This window comes from Mya arenaria, chromosome 16, assembly GCF_026914265.1.
Source record: "Mya arenaria isolate MELC-2E11 chromosome 16, ASM2691426v1".
NCBI lineage: Eukaryota > Metazoa > Mollusca > Bivalvia > Myida > Myidae > Mya > Mya arenaria.
The window spans coordinates 2,144,987-2,160,557 of NC_069137.1; the positions used below are offsets into that span (position 1 = coordinate 2,144,987).

General features: G+C 34.8%; 1 protein-coding gene across 1 annotated transcript in view; it reads right to left on the reverse strand.

Moving 5' to 3' along the window:
* LOC128222333 (CD109 antigen-like) overlaps positions 1 to 15,571 on the reverse strand; it is a 63,812-nt gene that overhangs the window by 30,853 nt on the left and 17,388 nt on the right. Inside the window, 8 exon segments of the mRNA XM_052931313.1 lie at positions 176 to 241; positions 379 to 483; positions 2,334 to 2,561; positions 2,712 to 2,936; positions 3,613 to 3,703; positions 4,892 to 4,976; positions 6,007 to 6,046; positions 6,336 to 6,461. Of these exon segments, the coding sequence (XP_052787273.1) occupies positions 176 to 241; positions 379 to 483; positions 2,334 to 2,561; positions 2,712 to 2,936; positions 3,613 to 3,703; positions 4,892 to 4,976; positions 6,007 to 6,046; positions 6,336 to 6,461 (966 nt within the window).

A 15,571-nucleotide genomic window follows, 5' to 3' on the forward strand; every position in this document is an offset into this window, starting at 1 on the left:
AAAATGTCAATCTCATACACATGCTTACTTAGGCATTCGATACTTCGTAATGCATATTATAACACTCAAATACTATAAATCACCAAATGCTATAAATTATACCTCAGTGCTATGGTTAATAACAATACACATCGAACCTCGCTTCATGAAAATAGTTGAGTGAGACAAAAGTTACCTCCAATGTGACATTTCCAACCAAGGCTTCTGTTGACTCAACACGCAGATCAATTACATCTCCAACCTTGAATTAATTTGAAATGTTTTAGAACAAAAGTACAAAAGCTTACATAACGTGTTTCCTTCAAATAACATTTGACATGATAAAACATGCTTATATATAAGACAATTAGCATACTTGAAGAATACATATGAACATACCATAGCATCAGGTGTGTTTGTCCAAACTCGAAGAAGCGGAAATGAATGTCTTGAAAACGAGAACAAGTCTTTGTACATTCTTGCTCCTGTATGTCGATCGCTTACCTGTCGAATTAATTCATGCATACATCAATTGAATAATAATAAGAACATAAGGTAGACCCCCATTTTCTTAAATAATCTTAGCTTTAACACCTATAGAAGTAAACCAGACTCAAAATACAATAAAACATAAATATAACTATGCAATCGATACATTCAGCAATAGAATAACGCACATGATAAAGAAAGCTTATATAACGGAACTTTATATGTATACATCATATGGCAGCATGTGTGACATTAACGCCGAGGGTGACATTCTGTTTCGAGAGTGATAATATCAATGTCACTCATGCTGACGTATGATATTTATTTTATTATACCGTACATACAAAAATTAATATGTTTTTAATTAATTACTTAATTAAATAAGTTTAGCAAAATATAACATAATCAAATACTTCTATCTTGATCAAAATTCCACTAATTATGCTAAACTTCCTTGAAAAACTGACAGTTCCTGTCGTCTGATGTTTTTATGTACACTTTGAATAGTGACGTCACTGCTGTATGTGTATAAGGGAGGCAATCACGTAATGATTTTGCAAAAAATATTGAAGCAGGTATTTGCCCTTATATAACATTCAAAATATCACTACGGTCTCATAATCTGACAATGAATTTTCGCTTGGTCACGTGTCAACAAGATTGAAAATGTTTTTGATGGTCAAACTATCTCTTTTCGGGTAATGGGATTTACCATTGTAGACAAAAGTGAGGTATAATAATATCAAATGTTATTTATACATTGTTTCCGCTCTAAAATACCCATCACGTACAAAATAAATTATTACAAATGATTAATATACATGAAACATCGCTCTATTTATTTTGGTTAGTATGATTGATATGCAATATGCCAACAGTCATGTATTTGTTTCACGTTGTTTGATTATGTTAAAGAATTATTTGAATAAAGTTATTCGTTTTTCCTATTAAGATCAAAGGAAGAAAAGGTGATATTTTTTATAGATTTCTTGAAAAAAAGAACACTTTTAACAAACATACGTTTTCTTGCGTTCGGCTCAAAGGCTCTGCTGGTGAAATAAGTCAGGGAATTTTGTAACGAATATCGCCAAAAGCTCACTTATTAAGCTATATCCTTATCTCGTGTAATAACATTTATATTATTAGACTTTCCGTGAAAAAATCCTTTGTTATTGTTTCAGACAGAATATCTGCAAAATACGCTAACATAAATATAAATACGAAAATCAATGGCTCCATCGTTCAAAACTATGAAATAGAAAATGTTGTTAACACAATTCTGAACATTCGGGACAAGATTACAGTTATCGCCTACAATTTATATTGTTTTATGTTAAAGATTGGGTTGTTTGCGCAGTTTGTGAGTTTGGTTTGTGGTCAACAAACCGGACAAGTTGGTCTCCTCCGGATACCTCATTTTCAGAGACAACGCAATACTAAACCCTCGCGTAATGTCTTGATGATGTCACACTACGCTTCAATATTTCTGCCTCGATCAAATTTTAATCTAGCTTTGAAGAAGTGTATGTACAGTTGTGTAACCTTTAACAAGTTTGGCGACTTTCCAGCAAAACATTATGTTAATGTTAAATGAAAGAATTCCGTCAGATTTAAAAATCCGACTTTCATATATTATTTCTAATTGCCTTCATATACCAGATATTTAGTTGAAATATAACAACTAAATCAACAAATAATAGACCAATTTTTTCTTTCCTCCGAAATAAGCGCACTTTTCGGAACAAATGTCAGAATTAATCAAGCACGGATTGAAAAAAAAAACATTTGCAAATAGAACATAATAGGAAATACATGTAAACTCTCATATATCCAGTTCTGTAATAAGCCAAAGTCGACACACTTACTAAAAGTTCGATTTTTTCAATAGGCCCTGATGGTACCAAGAATGTGATCACAGCAAACCCAGAAGTGTCGTATGAAGCGGCGCCTTTCAGATGAGTATAAGTCACGTTTAATGTTTCTTTTTGAAATGATCCAGCAGGACAAGTCATTTTAACAACTCGATGAAATGTTGCTGCGTATTTAAATACTCCTGATATATTAGGAGCATCACCGTGGTTGGTCAGGCGTACCTGTAAACAAACACATCGAGATGTGTAGTAAATGTTGGGGATAAGTCATAATTATGATTTTGATACCAAATTTAGGATCAAGGCACTGGTATTACAAATAGCATATACAGGAATGTTTCAATGTAAATATGTAAATTAATAAAAACTCACGATCGTTGAATAAGTTAGACCTGGTAAAAATCCTTCCCTATCGATTATTTGTTTGATTTTCCATTTATCCTGTTTCTGTACATCGATTTTTAAATCTTTTTCTTCAGCCATTGTAAGTGCAGTTGCATTGTCTGTTACCAAAGCTCGAATTTTTATGTTCCCACGCACAAGGAAATGCCGTTCTAGGTCATGCATGTCAATAGTAAAGTGTGTTGTTCCTCTTATCTGAAATTGTATAATATATTCGTTTTTCATCATCATCATCATCATCATCATCATCATCATCATCATCATCATCATCATTATTATTACCGAACTACATTACAGTTTGGTGGAAAGGGAACATGAAATAAATATTGTTTACGCATTACAACAGTAATGCTAAAGATTCAGCAATAAACAGGAATAAAAAAAATATTTACACCACGTAGAAACACTGGATAAAGTGTATTCATTCAAATATGTTGTTGTTGTTTTTCAATTTAACCCAATAAATCATCTTTGACACTTTCAGTCCGTCAATATATTGCTTTGAAATTGATTGCAAACGCTTAGAGCTAATAGGTATACTTGTAAAAGAAAAGCAAAAAGGTAGATGTCTTATTTTGCTACGAAAAAAGTTGGGCAGATAGGTTAACACCATTGACAAATGTTCAAATCAAACGCCTTTAATGGTCTAATAAGAGATCTACTTGAATGACATATCTTATGTTTTCCTTGCAATTCTTCACACTTCACCATTTCGTGATGACTCGGTTGTTGTATAGTGTTAGATCGATAAAATGTACATATTTAAATTTATTTTCTGATTTGTTTTATCATAATCAGGCTTTCATTGAATACTGAAAAAATAAATCCCAATTGTGGACTCATCGACAAACACGGACTTATCCTATCTAACCTCCTGTTCAAAATCCATATTGAATCGCTGGTAGTCCGCGTCATATATCTGAATGGTGCAAGTGCCGATAACGTCTTTATTAAACGTATATCTGTAAAATAGTCTCATATTTATATAAATATATATATATTCTGGAACAAGAATGCACTATAACCTTTCTATCAAATATTTTAACTTCCTATTTCCCGAATAAATGAATATAGTTTCAACATTAAATAATTTACAAGGAGTGTGGAGAATATTGTGCTAACATAAACTAAGCCACTCTCGTTGGCACGATGTTGCGCGAGAGTGTTGTTTTGTATTGTCGGGGTAACCGGAGTACCCGAAGGTAACCTTTTGTCCGGCTTGTTGACCACTCACTAAACATGTGCCCAGGCCGGGAATCGAACCCGAGTCGCCTTGGTGAAAAGAGAGTGCGCAAGCCACTGCGTTAACCGGACAAACAGCTAACATATTATGAATGTAGTGCAGACGCATCGCAACACTGTTGTACTAGGAACAATATGAATACATTTAAACCAGAAAAACAGTATGTATAATACACACAAGTGAATAATTAAACAAAACCTGTAATATAGACAAAGAAATTCTTAAATAGTAGATTTAAAGCAGACACACTAGTTGTATTAACTATAATTGTGATACAGACTGACGACTGTATATATTTAACAATCCATGTAAAACAACAATCAAGCAAACAGACGAATCATGAAACAATACATGCAATACCAAAACAACGACTTAATAAACAGTGCTATGACTACGGACGAACAACTTTATAAACAATGCTTGGACTATAGACAAATGACTTTGTTAAAAATGGTAGGACTACAGACAGATGACTTAATAAACAATGCCAAAACTACAGACAAACGGCTTAATAAACAATGACACTAATGCAGACAGAGGGTTTATACAGGTTAAGAAAACTAGAGAATATGTAAATCAGTCGAACAATATCGATTTATGCTAATATATTTTAGAAACACTTTTCAATTTTGTAAGAGTACATACCGGATGACTGATATCTTATGAAGTGCATGTAGGCAAATCCTCACATTGATATTCAGTATTTAAAGCATGTAATTATGACATATAGTGGGCGTAATTGCAAGTCCCCGCTCTTTTTCTTTTGAGCTAGCGAATAATTTGTAATGGGACTTACAGAAGCTTTGGTTTATATCATTTGAGAAATATTGATAAATTGAAAACTTTAATGTCCGGTTGAAATATGTCCGGAATATCCACCAATACTCTGTCACGTGGTACTAATTACCTTGCTTTCACTGAAATAGTTATGCTCTGATCTGTTGATTTCATGTTTTGCGGCAAAGTCAGTTCAACACTAAACTTCGGCAAAACTGAAAGTAACAAAATTAAAATGAATATAGGGCCTTAGTTTGCTTACTAGGTAAATGACACGAAGGACAGGTCATTTCTAAAACCAAAATTGCAGGTATAAGAATTCTTGTCGTTAACAAGAGTAGATTTCAAGTCATTCTTTGAATATAAACGGAGGGAATGATGTGTCAATTCCCGTTCAATACGCTTAATGTAATATGTTTGTAGCCAGAGTATGGCTAATGCTACATACTTAAATATGTAAACTAAGAAAGGTGTCAATTAAAAATGTATATAACCCATAAATAATAGACAAATTTTACTATTGGATAATCTCTACGAAACATTATGCATTAAACTGAGCTGATGCAACAACCCAATAAATTAACTCCGTGTCTTCTGATGCAGATAAAACCATATAGTCATGTATACATCAAGAAAGGGATTTACAAAAACAAAATGTGACAAGACTTCTAGCTGATACATATATCAAATATTTTAGTTATACATTAACAATTACTAGGGTTTACAATAATCGTGATTTAAAAACAATTATATTGTTAACTACGAGGGCCATAGTGTTCCCGAAACCTGAAACTCCCAATAAAATTTATGAGAAGTCAGTTAAAGAAAGTTTCCGGTCAAGATTCAAAGAAATAGTTTTAAGGGGGAGACATTAACAATGACGTTTGATGACAAAGACGCGCGATGAACGATGATAAAACTGGAAACGATATCTCAACAGGAGCTCACAAAAATTGGTAAGATTTTATTTCAACGTTTTAAACCAAATTTCTAGAAATTAAAAGTGGCGTAATGTATCATTTTTATGTAATCCCACGGGACTATCTTTCATTTCATGGACGTGTTTGCAATATATCAGATATATTGAATAACACACGTTAAAACACAAATGTTACTCGTAACCAAATCATACATATATGAATTGAAGGTAAATGTGTCACTTAATTTAGCCTTTAATCTTTGCATTGTCATATTCATTATTAATCGATTGATAGCAACGGCTTAACAGGAGCGTAAACAACTTACTGTAGTCGAAGACCTTAAACTGCTTCGAAACGGTTGTTTGCTAGAAAAGTATACATAACCAGTAAATCAACATAAGATAAATGAGAAGCATAAATACAGTTAACTTTAACAAAACCAGTAACAAGTGATATTTTTTACAAGATTGAATAATTTAAATCATTAAACCCTGACAATGATTTTTTCCTTACTGGTCTTATTTTTGAATTACGTTTGCATATTGATAACAATATACTTCTTAGATACATGCATACTTACACATATATTCATATGACGTCATTTATTGAATCGTTATATTAATTCCAAGTTATTTATATGTTAAGATACATTACCTGAACATGAACCTTTATCTTCCAATCGCCGAAAACAGGTTCCCTGCTTAAATCAAGGGCTCCGCCAATCACACCGTCTGTTATTGCGGTCGGCCCTCTTGATTCTATTCTGTTTCCATTGCCATCCTAAACAACAATCATGGACTATAACGTCAATTTGGAAGTTTTTGCTTAACGTTTAATGCGGAATTTGTTTGCAAAACAAACAAAGAACCTAACCGAATAAAACATTGCAATCATTTATGTTAATGACCTTCTATATTAGAATCAGGATTATGAGAACCCTTCAGGGAATATGAAAATGAGATATAGTTTGCTTCGTAGATACCTGTCTGAACCAATGAGACACTGTCTATTTAACGGACAATTTTTTTTATTTTGGTGGTCAGTAACCGCTCTTTCAGCGTAGAAATATAGCTTGCTAATTGTATATTTTCAACACTGGCAGCTGAAGAAATGTATGTACAATTTACATAACCTTTATGAGGATGCCAGTATACAGTATTAAAATATGGATTTGTCCGTTTAAGCTTTGTCCAATATAAGCGGGTAATTAAACAAATTATTTATTGTATAAATAATATATTTTCATAGAAATTACTTCTCATAAGAGTAGTGAAATACACGCAGTTTAATTGCAGATATATATGTAACACACCTGTGAAATTGTAATTTAATACGCTTTAAAGAGATAAAAGTATCTATTTACTAAGATGTATAGTTTGTTTTTCTGAATTGATCTGCATACATATTAGTTCTACGATGGTTCGCTGGTTAAAAAGGGGGATCAATACCGCCTGCAGGACAGTTATCGTTCTGGGTGGGCCTGGTGGACCTGGAGGACATGTTGCATCAACACAGGTAAACATTGGTGCTGTATGAGTTTTATCATCCTTCGGCACAACAGCTTATCATAACATGATAGCCTGGGCAAATCAGCTATAAAAATCACGTACTCATGAAATAATAATAATATGAAATCTAGCGTCTTAATTGGTCGCATGAGGCACACCTCATGCAGTGCAGTTTTGGCATAGAAGTTATGGATGTAATCTCAGTTCTAAATAATCCAATGAGATCACTACTTATAAACCGTTTTAGGCAGGATATTAACAGCATCCGGATTAAGTTTGCAAATCCGGAATTTTTGCAAACTTATTTTTTTTATTTTTCACCCAATGTTTTTTATTTTTGTATTTTTAAAATGTGTTAGGTAATACTAATAAGAGATATTTTTTGTTTCCTGAAATTTAATTTAGAAATATGTTTTTTTGGCATTTAAAGTCAACTTTTCCAATGGGAGTCCCATTGGAAAATGGCCTTCCCATTGGAAAATGGCTTTTTCAAGCTTTTCCAATTGGAAAACTGGCTCTATTAAAATTGTGGGAGAATTTGGAACATAATTTTTAAAATTGAAATTGACTGTTTAATTAAGAATATTTTACACTCACTACATGAAAAATAATATATTCATTAAAAATGAAGAACCGATAGATTCATTTAAGGCATTTGTTTGCGAATTCTTCCCATGAGTGAATCTTTCCAATTGGAGGATTCCCACATTCAAAGTGGGAAAGTATGAACATTGGAAAATTCCAATTGGAATATTTGGTTAATGGGAAAATTCCAATTGGAGAATAAAGTTCAGTTTTAAAATGGGAAATTTCCAATTGGAAGGACAGGTAAGATTTTGTAATGGGAACATGTAGGAAATGGGAATAAAGAAAAATATTGCCATATTTAAAGCAAAAATTAGCAAAATGACACTTCTTACAATGTCCTTACCTGTCAACTGTCGACTTATCCATATTCCTCATCGCTGTTATACTATACAATGGTTAGCATGACGTCTAACCATCGTATTGCTTCATTAACCCTGTATCAGATACTAGTACAATTTTTTATCCGATTGAAAAAAAGACAAACAAAAAAATCCATCTTTCATCAATGTCACAAAAACGCTGTCGTTAAGCTTGATTACAAACATCTTGCCATTTAACCGATTATTTTCAAGGTTAAAGGCAACTAAAATTTGGTCAAGAATTAGCATTAATGAAGTTCTTTGAAGTCGAAGATATAAACTTTTTTACACTTCTATCTTTGTTAAAGACCACATGATTATGTTCATATATTTAAACAAATTATAAAGGAGTCGGAGAGGTGATGGAGATCTATTGTATGAAAAGGCTTAATTTATGGTATTTATGGGTAAAAATAGTGAAGGAACGACTCGCCATACTGTCATTATTTCATGTACATTGTGCTATATGAAATTATTCTCGTTCACCAGAATGATGGTGCCATGCGTTACACATTTGATTTATTACTATCAAACCTCTTGTAAATGAGAATGTGTGAATATGGTGTTGATAAATCAATAAATGGTTTAGAAAATAAATTTTGAATTTTGAAAAAAAGAAGCCTGAACTTGAAGAATACTGCCATGACTAATGAGATGCAATGTGCCAGGCCGCAAAAGTTTTATCAGTGAACATATTAACAGACAATTAAGATATTACATTCAAACAGGGAAAAAGTAATATGAAAACCTATCGCTGTCGCTAAAGTAATGCACCAGTCAATGGTAAGCATCCCCCACCCCCACCCCAGGTCCGGGGGGACAGTCGGTGGTTTTGTGTTCGCGCCAAAATAGCGGGGAATTGGCCTTGGACCGACTGTGTAGCTCAAGGAATTTGGTCGAAGCGCTAGCGGTTTAAGCGCCCGGCGTGTGCCACCTCTAAAATAATCGAAGTTTACTGTTTTCATCAATATCGGAGAAACAAAGGTAATAAAATAAGCTCATAATGCACCATTTCCGACTACATACATGAGGGAGTAACCCCAAATTCCCGTAAAACAGTTTATGCCATATACTTTCGGTTCTGAGGGAGGAGCACATGTCAAAAGTTGCGCCCCTAAGTTACTACCCCTCTAACATCAATTCCTGGATCCGCACCTGCGATGTGCCATGTTTCCGCAACCTGGGAGATTTAATAAAAACGCTTCTGTTTCTGGGGCTGTGATTACGAAGTTCGTAATCACTGCTTCTGCTGTAATAAACCAAGATGATACTTGACTTCTACTACTACAAGTTACCTAGATTCACGTGCATTATTTAGCACGTTATTGCTATGTGTTTCAAAAGATTTATACCCTGTGTACTGCTAATATTTAGCATTCTCAAACATTTATTGTTGAATAAGATTTTAGCTGATAGCTATTTTCTATTTGTCTGAAGATGATGAAAAACATAATCTTATATATTCAACCTCAAGTCAGTTTCCTAGTCTGAATTTTGAGAGGATACAAAAAGTATTCCTGGTGGGTACAACCTTTAAGGTAAAAGACAGACACAAATACATGCATGCCATACTTTTGAGAGGCTTTGCAGTGAATTTTAGTCTGAATTCCAGGGAATATTGGTCTAAAGTCCAGCGGATTTTGGTCTTAACAATATCAACATTTATTATTTAAGAATAAATACAGAAATTTGAATGCATATTTACTTATATTTATTTAATGATCTAGAATACATACAATAAAAGAATAAATAATATATTATGAAATTATAATCAATTGTCAATGCATATGATAAATAAATAATACATAAAACAAGAGGGCCATGATGGCCCTAAATCGCTCACCTGAGTAAAAGAGTTTAACCTTTGTTATTAATATAGCTTGTTTCTCAAAGAATATTGAACAAGAGCTGTCAAAGTATGTGACAAATGCCCCCCAATGTGACATTGATCTATGAACAAGTACATAACAAGAGCACAGCGAAACGGAGCATTATACGCCCGAAGAAGATTCGGCTTGAGGTCCTTTTAATGTAGTAATGATTTGTATAAAGTTATTTGAAAATCGCTTTATTAGTTACCAAGTTATGGCCCGGACACGGAATTGCTAACGGACGAGTAACAAAGATGTGGCCCGGACACAGAATTGCTAATGCCCCCCATGGTGATTCTAGTCTTTGAGGTATGGACCTGGAAATTGCGCGCAACACATCCTTTTAATGTAGTGATGATTTGTATAAAGTTATTTGAAAATCGCTTTATTAGTTACCAAGTTATGGCCCGGACACGGAATTGCTAACGGACGAGTTACAAAGATGTGGCCAGGACACAGAATTGCTAACGCCCCCCATGGTGATTCTAGTCTTTGAGTTATGGCCTGGACATGGAATTGCTAACGTCCCCCCATGGTGATTCTAGACTTTGAGGTATGGACCTGGAAATTGCATGTGACACATCCTTTTAATGTAGTGATGATTTGTATAAAGTTATTTGAAAATCACTTTATTAGTAACAAAGATGTGGCCCAGACACAGAATTGCTAACGCCCCCCCCCCCATGGTGATTCTAGTGTTTGAGGTATGGACCTGGAAATTGCGCGCGACACATCCTTTTAATGTAATGATGCTTTGTATAAAGTTATTTGAAAATGACTTAGTGACCAAGTTGTGGCCCGGACACGGATTTGCTAACGCACCCCCATGGTGATTCTAGTCTTTGAGGTATGGACCTGGAAATTGCGCGCGACACATCCTTTTAATGTAGTGATGATTTGTATAAAGTTATTTGAAAATCGCTTTATTAGTAACCAAGTTATGGCCCGGAAACAGAATTGCTAATGCCCCCCATGGTGATTCTAGTCTTTGAGGTATGGACCTGGAAATTGCGCGCGACACATCCTTTTAATGTAATGATGCTTTGTATAAAGTTATTTGAAATTGACTTTATTAGTTACCAAGTTATGGCCCGGACACGGAATTGCTAACGGACGAGTAACAAAGATGTGGCCCGGAAACAGAATTGCTAACGCCCCCCATGGTGATTCTAGTCTTTGAGTTATGGACCTGGAAATTGCGCGTGACACATCCTTTTGGACACGGAATTGCTAACAGACGAGTAACAAAGATGTGGCCAGGACACAGAATTGCTAACGCCCCCAATTGGTGATTCTAGTCTTTGATTTATGGCCTGGACATGGAATTGCTAACGTCCCCCATTGCTAACGGACGAGTAACAAAGATGTGGCCAGGACACAGAATTGCTAACGCCCCCCATTGGTGATTCTAGTCTTTGAGTTATGGCCTGGACATGGAATTGCTAACGTCCCCCCATGGTGATTCTAGACTTTGAGGTATGGACCTGGAAATTGCATGTGACACATCCTTTTAATGTAGTGATGATTTGTATAAAGTTATTTGAAAATCACTTTATTAGTAACAAAGATGTGGCCCAGACACAGAATAGCTAACGCCCCCCCATGGTGATTCTAGTGTTTGAGGTATGGACCTGGAAATTGCGCGCGACACATCCTTTTAATGTAATGATGCTTTGTATAAAGTTATTTGAAATGACTTAGTGACCAAGTTGTGGCACGGACACGGATTTGCTAACGCACCCCCATGGTGATTCTAGTCTTTGAGGTATGGACCTGGAAATTGCGCGCGACACATCCTTTTAATGTAGTGATGATTTGTATAAAGTTATTTGAAAATCGCTTTATTAGTAACCAAGTTATGGCCCGGAAACAGAATTGCTAATGCCCCCCATGGTGATTCTAGTCTTTGAGGTATGGACCTGGAAATTGCGCGCGACACATCCTTTTAATGTAATGATGCTTTGTATAAAGTTATTTGAAAATGACTTTATTAGTGACAAAGTTGTAACGCCCCCTCCCCCCCCCCGGTAATTCTAGTCTTTGAGGTATGGACCTGGAAATTGCGCGCGACACATCCTTTTAATGTAATGATGCTTTGTATAAAGTTATTTGAAAATGACTTTATAAGTGACAAAGTTGTGGCCCGGACACGGAATTGCTAACACACCCCCATGGTGATTCTAGTCTTTAAGGTATGGACCTGGAAATTGCGCGAGACACATCCTTTTAATGTAGTGATGATTTGTATAAAGTTATTAAAATCGCTTTATTAGTTACCAAGTTATGGCCCGGACACGGAATTGCTAACGGACGGACAGACGGACAGACGAAGGAGGCCATAACATAATACGACCCTTCGGGCGTATAAAAAGTTTATCTTGCCTTTATGTGTCAAATACATATATTAAATTGCCTCTAAGCAAAAAAAAAAACAATCATACTAAATGACAGCCAACACTCTTTATGTCCTCATATTCAGCATTCCATTGTGAATAAACACTTAGTGTATCTTTAACCTTAGAGGTAGGGACATGGGTCTTGCACACGACACGTTGTCTTGGTATGTTGAAAACATATGGCATTTTCATTTTAAAATCTGTCCATATAAGAGAAAGTCACAGCGCGGACACGACAGCCTATAATTTCCTTCAGGTTGCCATGGCAACCAGAGTTCTGCAAGGAATTAAAAAAAATTAACAATTTTGAAAAAGCACCAACCAAGGATCATTCCTATGAAGTTTCATCAAAATTGTCCAAGCGGTTTAGGAGAAGATGATTGTAACCAATTGTTGACACTTTTCCTTTAGGTTGCCATGTCAACCAGAGTTCTAAATGGAATTAATTTCTTTGAACAATTTTGAAAAAGCACCACCCAAGGATCATTCCTATGAAGTTTCATCAAAATTGTCAAAGCGGTTTAGGAGAAGATGATGATTATAACCAATTGTTGACATTTTCTTTTAGGTTGCCATGGCAACCGGGCCAAACAAAATTATGTGAACAAATTTAAGAGAGGTCCATGCAAGGACACTTCAAACCAAATTTGCTGAAGATCTATCAAGGGGTTCATGCGAAGAAAATGTTAAGTTTTTTTACTAATTTTAGCTCTGGTGGCCCTTAAAAGGGGCCAAACAAAATTATTTGAAAAGACCTGACAGAGGCCCATGCTAGGATGCTTCAGACTTGAAGATCCATCAAGCAGTTAAATAAGATCAAGTTGTTTAAAGGTTTTTCTATTTTTTGCTCTGGTGACCCCTAAAAGGGGCCAAACAAAACCATTTGAACAAAGTTGAGAAAGGACCATGTAAGGATGCTACATATCAAGTATGGAGTCATTCTGACCTTTACTTTCAGAGGAAAAGATGTTCAGTGACAAGACAATGTAAAAACAAATGACCACTGAGCAAGGCCAATTTGACCCCGGGACAATAATTTGAATACCTTTGGTGTAGGTCCACTAGGTAACACTATATACCAAATATGAAAGCTCTAGGTCTTATATTTAGGAGAAGAGGATTTTTAAAGTTTTATTATATAAGACTATATAAAAACAAATAACTTTCAGGGCGGGGCCAATTTTGACCCTGTGGCAATAATTTGAACAACTTTGATAGAGGTCCACAAGATGATGTCGTATACCAAATATCTAATCTCCTGGCCTTACGGTTCTGGAGAAGAATATTTTTTAAAGATTTACTATATAACACTACGTAAAAACAAGGACCCCCTAGGCGGGGTCAATTTTGACCCTGTGGCAATAATTTGAACAAATCTGGTAGAGGTCCACTAGATGATGCTGTATACCAAATATCTAAGCCCTGGGCCTTACAGTTTCGGAGAAGATTTTTAAAGATTTACTATATAACACTATGTAATGAAACTAGTGACCCCTTGGGCGGGGCCATTTTTGACCCCAGGAGAATAATTTGAACAAATTTTGTAGAGGACCACTACATGATGACACATACCAATTTTCAAGGTTCTAGGCCTTGTGGTTTTTGAGAAGAAGATTTTTAAAGTTTTCCCTATATAAGTCTATGTAAAACAAGTGACCCCCGGGGCAGGGCCATTTTTGACCCCAGGGGGATAGTTTTAACAATTTTGGTAGAGGACCACTAGATGATGCTATATACCAAATATTAAGGCTCTAGGCCTTGTGGTTTTGAAGATTTTTAAAGTTTTTCCTTTCCGTTGCCATGGCAACCAGAGTTCTGCATGGAATTCAATTCTTTGAACAATTTTCAAAGGGGACCACCCAAGGAACATTCCTGTAAAGTTTGGAAGAAATTGGCTAAGCGGTTTATGAGAAGATGTCGTTTAAAGTAAAAGTTTACGGACGGACGGACGGACGACAGACGGACGCCGGACAAATTGTGATCACAAAAGCTCACCTTGTCACTATGTGACAGGTGAGCTAAAAACATTTACTTATTAATTATTATAGCACTGCGCATAGTAATATACTTTTCATTTTTTCATCCCCCCCACTCCCCCCCGGGAATATATGGCATACACAAACCAAACTTATACTCTCAATTGTTTCAAATGAACATTATTATTTATTAACTAGTTTGATTCAATTAGCATTCACATTTAGTCAAGTCACCATGATTTGCATTTGAATTTTTGCTATTTGTAACATTAGACATACCTTATATACTTCATTTGTACCAAAATTAAACAAATAACGATCTGTAAATAAGATAGCACAATTTGAAAAAAAAGAAAAAAAAAATACTTTTATTACTTAATTAATTGCTTAAACAATAAACATACATTTTTCCATCCTTTTTTATGAAATTCAAAAGCCATTGCATTACTCTTCATATTGACAAACAAGAAATAAAAATAGTTCATGTATGTAATCATCTATTTTATTTAATTTAAACAATCATTTGATATCATTATAATTTAGTTCTTACAAATCATGTAAGTAATTTCACTTTCAATAAATTGAGAGTTAATAAACAGTCACATGACAAATTCCTTTTATTGGATCTTCAATGTCAGATGGAAAGCTATTATTAAGGACCCAAGTGATGTTTGTTCCTGCATCTGAACTGCCTAAATGCAGCCAATTAGAAATTTTGCATTGAATGTTACATATTTGGGTTAATTAAGGGCTATAATCCCTGTCCCGACAATTTTGAAGATAGAACTTAAGAAAAGTTATTGACTGGCTAAAAGAAAAATATAAATTGAGGAATATAGGCAATGTAATCTTTACAGATATACAAAAATGATTCGCAGATACATATTTAGACTTATCGACATTTTACTTAATATCAAAAGGTTCTTACAAATTATTTATAATATTATTCTTCATATACATACACATTATTTAGTAAACAGTACTGTTTCAACAATTCAAACAAATACATAGTTACAAATCAAATGTTGCTGTAGTATGGCAAACACTTGGTGTTTCATCAGTACTTTAACTGAACTGGAACCTCAGATCAACCCATAAAGAAATGGAGTCTAGTAACTTCCCACTCGCCTGCCTCTTGGAACAACTGGGCCATGATTTTACCAGTTACCAGTAAGTGTTCTTTTAGACCATC